The sequence below is a fragment of the Varroa destructor genome, unplaced genomic scaffold, assembly GCF_002443255.2.
Source record: "Varroa destructor unplaced genomic scaffold, Vdes_3.0 BEIS01000002.1, whole genome shotgun sequence".
NCBI classification, from domain to species: Eukaryota; Metazoa; Arthropoda; class Arachnida; order Mesostigmata; family Varroidae; genus Varroa; species Varroa destructor.
In genome coordinates, this window is record NW_019211455.1 from 52,540,875 (window position 1) to 52,550,735 (window position 9,861).

The 9,861-nt window shown below is 40.5% G+C and overlaps 1 protein-coding gene across 4 annotated transcripts; it reads right to left on the reverse strand.

Annotated features, from left to right (window-relative positions):
* Positions 1 to 84: 84 nt before the first annotated feature.
* On the reverse strand, positions 85 to 9,806 carry LOC111243777 (uncharacterized). Of its 4 annotated transcripts, none has more exons than XM_022789848.2 (11): positions 9,707 to 9,806; positions 7,107 to 7,404; positions 6,401 to 6,622; positions 6,121 to 6,197; positions 5,736 to 5,955; positions 5,058 to 5,333; positions 4,529 to 4,721; positions 4,279 to 4,398; positions 3,701 to 3,849; positions 3,329 to 3,554; positions 85 to 3,010 (listed from the first exon to the last, which is right to left on the reverse strand). In XM_022789848.2, the coding sequence occupies exons 2-11, from the start codon at positions 7,367 to 7,369 to the stop codon at positions 1,226 to 1,228; spliced, it is 3,531 nt and encodes a 1,176-aa protein (XP_022645583.1). In that variant the 5' UTR covers positions 7,370 to 7,404; positions 9,707 to 9,806; the 3' UTR covers positions 85 to 1,225. The 4 variants fall into 4 exon arrangements, with proteins under 4 accessions (XP_022645583.1, XP_086836787.1, XP_022645586.1 ...); XM_086980661.1 differs by lacking the exon at positions 9,707 to 9,806 and adding an exon at positions 8,945 to 9,310; XM_022789851.2 differs by lacking the exon at positions 9,707 to 9,806 and adding an exon at positions 8,945 to 9,064 and having other exon boundaries at positions 7,107 to 7,400.
* Positions 9,807 to 9,861: the final 55 nt, after the last annotated feature.

Below are 9,861 nucleotides of genomic sequence, written 5' to 3' on the forward strand. Positions count from 1 at the left end.
GATAACCGTTGTATATTTTATTGGATATAGGTATAACTATTGCATATTTTGATACATTAGAGTTCTAAGTAGAGTAATAACAAGTTATCTTATTGCCCCAGACAACTGTAAGTCCGTTTTAATAAGTAATAGCCACGGTCACATTTTTTTCAAAAAAGGTTTCCATATTTACACTGGCAGTTCTGGTTAATGTTATGTATAGCTTCATATTTAGATGTGAATCATGTGCGTAGATATCTGTATCGTAACGGCGTATTTTTCGAAACGAGGCTTGTGTGTCTGTGTTTGTGTGTGTGGACTTGATGTTGTGCCATTTCAAAAATAGCACCTCTAGTGTTTATAACCTATTAATATACTTCGAAAACATTCCAAACTGTGAGTTTTACACTCAGTAGACTAGAGAAGCGTAACAAAGAGGCTTACATATACATTGTAAAATAAATGGTAGTTTTCGGGAGCGAAAAAACTGATCTTCTGTGCATTGAGAGGACTCAATTAGCAACATAAGAATGGGTATCCATCAAAGCGCCCTCATTATTTTGCTAAGGATCAACGTTTTTAAGGCACATACCGGTGTATCTTTTACAGTTTAAAAATATATAACACACGGATTCGCATTCGCCGTCAGGTCACTTGTAAACAGCTGTGTGAGAAGATAAGTCGAGCTAGCATTGAAACAAGTACAGTACACATGATCCATTAAGAAGCGACGTTGGAAAACTTTCATTTAATGGCCAAGTGGTGCCATTCCTACTAAATTCCTTTTTTGAATACCTGTGCTTTTCGTAATCAGTTTTAAAATATTTTATAGTTTTAAATCATATGGTAGGAATGGCACAGCTACCGCGGGTGACGGCAGAAAGGCGGGTGACGTGGACCATAGCCACAGATTCAAAGTCGCTGTATCTTCCGCATACAATTTGTTAAAACTCCAAGATCATATTAATCATTTGTTTATATCTGTGCTCGCGGGTTCAGCCCTTAATCGTCGAGGAACGAATGAGCAGGTTCAGTTCGTCTAGTACTTTTAAAAGCGTTCATAAGGGAGAGATTTTGCTACAATTGTACTTAGACTGATCATTCAATGTTGTGAATCGAACAATTCGATTGACTGTACTCTTGTTTCAGACATCCCTAGCCCTTCCATATTTGAGCGAAGGTTATCTGCCGACTGCATGATATTGATGCTGTTTCCGTCCCAATAGTAATTTTGACTTAAAGTGTATTAGCATGAGTCTTCGGGCCACGGGCCCTGCACATTTAAGACATTCTGACTAACTGGTTGTTCTCGGTTATTCCAAACGCCAACAGATGCTGAACTAAGAGCTTCAGACCACGGCTGTATTCCGTTGCTAACTAACTTTGTGGAGACGTTTTGACCTGAAGTACTTGTAAACGAATTTCTACTGTTATTACAACTATTCGGAGAAGGATCTTGATAGAATACTTCTGGGAGTTCAGCATGTCTAACTGAAGAGTCGCATGTGTTTGTAACTTTGGCAGTATTAAGTTTCATATGAGGTATTTGTTCAGATGGTGATTCAGACTCTTGCGATAGCAGCGATTGCTGTGATTGGTGGTCGGGGCAGTGATTGACCCTCGAATCCTCTCTAGCAGACACAGTTTGGCTTGAACTGATTACTGAATCCGTTGTTGACTGATCTGTAGTACCTAAAAAATTTCCGACAGTTGAACAATTCTCACCTATATCATCCCAAGACATACTCGATGTTTGGCCATCGCCAAAATTCAGATTGACAATTTTCGACATTTCGAGTCTGGCTTTCTTATCTGGTAACCCCATATGGATAGGACTACCCTCTCGTTTAATGGCAGCATACTCGAACTGTGTCGCGCTTGGCGTATGTACAGACCTTCCAATAGATATTGCATCGGAATGGTTGAAACTGGATGTAGACGAAATTTCCTGAAGGGTGTTATTTTTAAGGCCATCTTTTTCTTCAGATTTCACAAACGCATGATCTTTATCTAATTCCTCTTCATTGACTCGATCTGCAAGTGTTCTTAAAGTTGACTCAGTTCTTGTTGTGACCGTCAAGTTCTCTGTTAATTGCTCATTTGTTCTAGTAGCAGGCTCGGCCTTATTTATGGCCGGCACAATCGCTGTAGAAGGCGTTTCACTAAGGGGTAGCCGTGTGGCCTTTATCAAGATTGGTGCTGACGGACCCCTTACCAGGACAGCCCCTGGTGATGGCAGGCCTTTTCGAACAATGGCTACCGACCCCGGCCTTAGACCAGCAGCAAGAAGCTGGGGTAAGGGAACTACTAAACGAGTAGGCACTATTATTGGTCCTCCGGTACCAGTTGTTGCGATAGATGACAGGCGTGAAGTTGCTAATGTTGGAGCTGTTCTTGTCGATAAGGATGTCACAGCCGGTGCTCGCGGAGAAGGCAGTCGTATCATACGGACTCCAACGGGTCGAGTTGTTGCTGCGACAGGTGAACAGATGATTTTTGACGCCGCCATAGTCGGCTTTGAGTTGTCATTAGTGTTAGCAACAGAACCGGATATTCTTGTCATTCGTACGGCAGAGCCAAGCCTGTTGGCGCGTCGCGAGTATGTTGGCCGTACAAGCTCACAGCCGGCACCCGCACCAGCTTTGGTGGGACCAACCGCGCGTGGAATATTAGCCAATGGTCGAGTGACTCCCTGAACAGAAGTTGTGGACAAGGCTACTCCAGCTACGCGAGCCAATTTCGTATCGGGTTTTATACTTGACGCTGTTGATGGTCCTGCCAAAGGTGCAATAAGAGCTGTACGGGTCCCGCTAGGACGAACCTTCAAAGTTAAACTAGTCGATTTTGGTGCCGGCAGCGTTAATTCGTCGTCCGCGAAATCGAACAAATCAGGCTCTTTATATGTGGCGAGGGCATCTGCAGGCGCTTCGTCGTCCAATGTTAGAGGTGGCTTAGGGCATGCTTTTACCATCGCAATGCCGGAATCCAAAAGTTCTTGAAGCTTGTCCAAATCCATCTGATGCTGGTCCCCCTGTTTAAAACATATTATTAAATGAGAATAGGTAGGTAGGTTTACTTTTAGTTTGATTCATGCAAAAAGAATTAATAGAAGTGTAGAAGTGTAGAAACTATAAATTAAAATGAATAAAAAACGAGAGAATTCACCATATAATTTGCCTAATAATGATCTGTAAATCAGTTTGGTGGCTGCACTTAATTGTATTGTCTCCAAAATGCTTGTACTAGTCACCAAACTATCGAATAAAAATGTGTACTGTAAGTATAAGTAAAAACAACTGCGCAAAAAGGTGCCGTTAATCGATCACGTCCAGAAAGGCTCGGTACGTACCCTAACGAGCGCAACGAATTCATCAAGAAGCGGCACCATTTTTTCGAGTCGTTCTTTATAATTCATCCTAGCTAGTCTTATTAAAGCCTCGTCTAGACCGAATGTCTCCCTACATAACATTGGATCCAACCATTCATCTCCGGGTACGCCAGCCAACATAGCCACTGTATGGATATGGTCGCACATTAATCCATCACACATGAATGCTGAGCACGTGCACCCGTACCTGCAGGAGTCATACAATGTTAGCGACATAAAACAGGAGCTTCGTATATAGAACAGCTCGCTCAAAAGGAAATATTTATATTACTGTGCTTTCAAACCTCGCATCAATGCGTAAGCACATAAAGGAATGCTTTATATCTTACTAACCTGTGCACACAGACGTTGCAAAAATCACAAATATGATCACACTCGCGGTGTCCAGAGCGGCGGGGAAAAACGATTCCGCGATCGCTCTCATCTTCACCGGTTACCGTGTGAAATCCCGTCAGATGATCTTGGACCATTGAACGTTTGGGCTGAAACAACAGTGAATCAGCCACAGTAACCTGAATAATTGATTTAAATTGAATTTTCTGCTAAATAGTTCCGCTCCTGGCGTTCTACCTAAGAATCATCTTTGATCGATTTTGTTACTGATTACATCTTGACAAATCCAATGCAGGCTGATTTTGATTTGCAACGAATGTGTAATTAATTTGCTTATAATAGACGAACAATATCAAAGCTAAGATACACCGAGCTTAGATTACAGCAAAAAGAGGTCAGTAAAATCAGCCCAATCGTTATGCAAGTTTGTTAAAACCTATAGAATCTATAAAGCTCAATTCTGGAATAAAATTACACTAAAGTACAAACTAGTTAGTACTACAAAATTCACACCCGTCAATTTGACCTGGTCGTTTTTTATGAGATATAATAGGTAGTGTAAATATGTCAATATCCACCTGTGATTCGTTGTGGTAAGCTCTGTTCAGAGCGGCCTCCATTGGCTTGTCATTGCCCATGGTTCGCTTAATGTAACGGGCCAATCTCACTTTCCGCAAGTCTTCATTTTTGAAGTGTTTCTGCAACGCAACAAACATTACAGTTACCTAAATTACATTTAAGTATATATTAACTATTAGGTATTTGATTTAGCGTAATAAAAGCGGTACAGCTGAATCCAATATTTTTAAAACATAAGGCGACACTCACGCTTTTGATATCGCCTCGTAGTTCTTTAAGGTCGAAATGCCTTACAATGTTTTCGATATCTTGACTATCCAAAAGGTGGACTCTTCTTGGATTGCCACCTAGGTAACCGCTCATGCCCTGCAGTATAATGTCTCGGTTGTTCATTTTGTTCAAGATGCACTCCTTCACCCATACGCGGTCCTTGGAACTTAAACTGCAGTAGCAAATGAGAACGGTAATTGTTAAGCTGCGGTATATCTAAGCAGCTGCAATCCAAATTAGCCCTTTTTCTTTCATTTTGTTGGACATACGAGTATCGATCCATTACTCTATATTGCAATAAACTTAGCGTTACGCACAAGTAGATAGCGTACTTCACAAGCATGCCCTTGTAAGCGACCTTCAAGTCCTCTCTCTATGTAGCGAGAAAGACCTTTCGAAGTTCCGTAAACCTTAAAAATTCATTAAACCTCATCTTAACCATTGTAAAATTTCTCCTTAGCTTACGTGCATTATTATTAGTAAACATTGCCCAAACAACCACACGTACGTGACATCCACAACGGCCGGCCGGTGGCCGATATGCGTTCGCCAGAACCACACATAGAGGCGATTATTTCGACGCTCAACCACCATTGAAGCAGGACACTCAAATCCCAGCAAGCGGCTCAGTGGCGATCTTCGATGCTTACGACCAGCACGGCAACAAATATAAGTGCCCAGAGGAGCTCGATTTTTTCCGCTGCGTAACGCAAATGATGACATTTCTTCCTGTTCCGTGCGTTCTTTCCACTTCTTAAAATCATCTTCCGATTCGAACTCATGCCTGCAAAAGCCATTGTCATAGATGACCGATAAATGCCATTGCATATTTGATTAAATGGGGAACCTCATACGAATATTACATATCTACACATTCAAATTTGAGGATGCAACGGATCGTATGAAACCAATAGCTTTTATTAAAAGTAGTGTATCCGAAGCTGAAGTGCATTTTTGTCACTAACTACTGGTTAACGGCGCTAGAGAAAAATGATTATATAAAGGAGCTAAATAGTGAATCTGAAATATTCCCTTTGCGTTTCAGCTAGAGCGTTAAAAGGCAACGAAGAGTCCTTGAGAGATGGACGAATGACCTGGCCGTATTTGAAGCAAAACGCATAGCCCTATAAGCACTTGTAATAAAGCGCATGCTATTTATAATTAATAACGCATAAGTGCAACACACTCGGTGCATTCGAGGCGGGTATCATGATCGTGTACGATATGACGAATGAGATCCTCATGAGTAACCTTATCCTGTTTACATAGAGGGCAAAGCTTTTCATCACAGAATGAAAGATCGCCGGAACCTCGATCCGGAAGGTTCATATGCAGCATTCGGAGATGTTTGTATATACCGCCTTTCTTCGAGACGTGCGTACATCCTGGTACCGGACATGCCAAACCTGCATTTTCTCGGGAACGTCGGAAATTTCGGTTAGTGTGACTAAGAACATTTGGAAAACGCCAAAATAATTAGAAGAACACTGCTCAAATCAGCAAAACCCTACGCCTTATAAGAATATGGCAAAAGTAGACAAACAAGGAATTCCAACAAATATAACACTTACGAATTTCGCCATTGATGGTTTCTCTCTTTTCCGCGTATCGACTTATTTCGAGCACGTTTGCTGCCGTAATTTCAGTCCTATGAATAGGCAATAAATATAACTGGGCTAACGTAAATTATATGAACGTGAATGACACCTTAATTATAGGCTAAGTTTGAATTCTCAATGATAATACCCGGTAGCGTTTCTGGTTTCTTTAGGTAATTATTTTTAGTATATGCATTCAATATAATTTACTTTCAGTTGTAAACAAAAAAGTGCTTAAATAACTAGTACCCACTCAATCATTGCACCCGTCTCAGGATCTGGAATTGGTATACTCGTGGAAGGTGCCGGAGCGGCAGGTTGTTGCCGAAACCACTGTTTGCGGCGCCGCGGATCACGGAGAAGCGCCGACGCCTCGGCAAACGTGGGTGGGGCTGGAATTGACGCCAATCCACTGAGGCTGCCTGGAGCGCATTGCGGGTAGTCGCGTAGAGGCGAATGATTGTGTAAACCACGTCTGGAAAATAAAGCATTTAATAAAGGAAGCCTGACTCGTGGCTAACTTCTTGATGTTGAATTACCTCGGATGAACCATGAAGTATTACTATAGGAGTTATCCAAGAGAAAGCCAACAGCATAACTGAGTCCACTTCAGTCCCCTGCCGAAACCTGCGAAGAGCAAACTTACGTTGCGAAATGTTTGCCTTCATATGAAAACATTTAATGGGGCACAACAAAAGAGGTCGAGCTACGAGGCGACGATACTGACAGTTGAACGGGTATGAAGAATTAAATTACCCAAGTTACGTTCTTATCTGGTATTAGTAGACACGATGATTGCCAAACCCAGCTTGAAAAGAGAGGACTAAAAATTAACCGAGTTCTTATCGGTATTTGCAGCGAATAGAGGAAAACATTTGCTAACTTCTATTTGACTGTATGGACTATTTTCAAGCATTGCCAAGATTTATTAGGGTGATAAAAAGCTTGTTAGATCTGACCTGCCTAAGAGCTGGCCTTTCTGTGTCACATAGGCGTAAGCTGGACATCCTCCTTCACGCCGTTCAAATTCGCAAATGAGCATGACGGTGTTATTCTTGATCTTGTTTCGCCGTTTGACTTTCATGAGGAAAGGGCCCACTCCTGTCCGCGAATCCGGCCCGCACGGGAGTTCAAAAGGACCGAAGGCATCACACCATCGCGGTGATTCCGTTGAAGCACCGAAGGTTCCGTGCGTATTGGTCGTTGGGTAGAACAAGGCCATTTCAGACACGTTACTCCAAACTCCACTCTGGCTATCTAGCAAAAAAAACATGCGGTTGAAATTGTGATAACGAACTCTTTAGAGTGCTGCAAGAACAACGTTCGTTTATTTAACTCGTAGTTAGTGAAGGCATCTATAATAAGACATTTGGTATATATGATCAGCAGAGTTACGTGAGTAATCCATCTCCTACTAATGAACGCGCTGAAGCATTGAATCTTCTTATGGAAAAGGCGCTTGTGCATTACTATCAAACCAAGATATTTACGAGCCCGGCACTTTTACTGCTGTCAACCGTATCTTCAGACTTCTAGTGATAACTCTGAATAACTTTGCTTAGCATTTCAGCATTAAACTGGAGCTATTTCTTGAATGTATCTGCTATATCAAGAGTCGATGGTACATTATACGTGTAACTATCCCCACTGGTTATATAAATTAAATATTTTACTGCATCATTAGTTTTATACATTACTATTCATTTTTTATGAAATATGGATTGACTTCGATGATGATCCACTTGGTTTAAGGTTATATTAAGTCGATGTCAGGGAGAACTGTATTGTACGTCATAAATGTCTTTATTGTAGCTATGGTTTCTGCTGCGTAGAAACGCAGACTTTGCATTATTAAATATTTGGAAAAAAGATTTATGAAAAAGGATCACGCTGAATGTAATCGGTTTTATGTATATTATATATGTAACTTACAATAAATAAAGGTATTTGACTTTTTAACTAAACGATGCCTCCTACGTCAAGGTAGACACAAGCGTTTAACTGTATGTTTGAGGCTTCTTAAGATGTTTATTTAGAAAATTTGATCTTATTAACTATGTTCGTTTTCTGACAAAATACACGCCCACATTGAGGTCAGGGTAATATAAAACAAAATGTAATAGCCGTTATACACAAGGAGCAATAAAATTTTTCTTGCAACCAGCACATAATCATTTATCAAGGAGAAAGCAGAATATATCATTCAGGCGCCGCAAATGTTTTATGCATGGTAATCTAGCATTAAACAAGTATAAAGAGTAGTTAATTTTTTGTATTATTTTTAAATGTTCCACACACTTCTCGATGTACTAAATAAAAGCAATGAATTTTCATCCAAATTACAGTAAATATAGGCGGCAATCAAGTTGTAAGTGTTTGTGTAAATTATAAAATGGTGCTTTTTTTTATATTTGTTTATCTAAAATTAGTTTAAACCACCCACCCTATCCTAACTGTAATATCGTCTTTGATATCTACGTATAACGTCTCTACCAAAGCTCAACGCTATGGAAAGAGCAGGCGATGCATAGCTCTCTTCGTCGTTGGTCTATTTACGACCACTTCTTACAATTTGGCTATTTAAATTTATTGGAAACGTTTATGCTAGTCAAGCCCATGTCAACTTCGCATTCGTGAAGCAAAATAGAAAAATAGAAATATGTCATAGAAAACAAGTCTTCGCACACAAATTCACAGGCCATACTTGCTGCCGTGGGCTACCGCAAAATAGACAGAAGATTTCAGTCCCACTCTTTATTTTCGACAAATGGGCACCATATCCGTTTTCTAAACTTACTTAAACTATCCTGGTAGTCAGGAGCTGCTGGTTCTGATAGGTACGGCCATCGAAAGCCAGAAAAATTGATGAAAATTTCCAAAAATGACCTGCGATCACACACCAGCGCAGAGAGTAAACACCTGCTAGAGGGCGCTAGAGTCGCCCGCTGTTTTCGAATAAATGCTAGGCCCCTGACAGACCGCAATAGCAACATCGAGTTCTAAATTCCTAATATCGCTATAAACATTACATATTGCTATAGAAATCTTTCTTAGTATTAGGCATGTGAATCCTCGTGATAGCTGTAGCGTATTTGCCTTCTAATCTTAGGGACAGGTTGTGGTCTAATATCGAGCCTGCGCAAGACACACTGTTTGTTTCGTCGTGAAGTCAGTCATCTGGTGGCTTATTGGAGGTAAATCTCGAAACAAAAAAAAAACAAAAAAAAGAAAAAAAAAAAAAATATATATATATATATATATATATATATATATATATATATAATTGCACATCTATTATGTTTATGCAATCCTTATCACGCTGACTACTTGAAACCAAACATAACTGCTCTCGATCATCTAATTTATAATCCGGTTCACTTGGCAAACTAAACAAGGCCCATTCCAAAATACATCTCAATCCGTTTACTGTTGCGAGTAGGCCCATGGCTTGAGGGCATTCTTTTTTTCAGACACCCATCATGTCATGTCATGCATGGCCTGTGGCTTTGATATGAATCCCAAATTCAATATATTCCTCTTCTGTCTATAAAATACTTACGAAAAATTCCATACTAGTTCGGAAAATCACCATGGCTCGACTTAGTTTGCCCGGCCAGATAAATAGGTAACGTGGTAGACAGGCGTGAATAAGATTGCTGGCTGTATGGAGCAAGTTTGATGTATGACGTTGTACGGCTTTAAGCCCTTTCCACA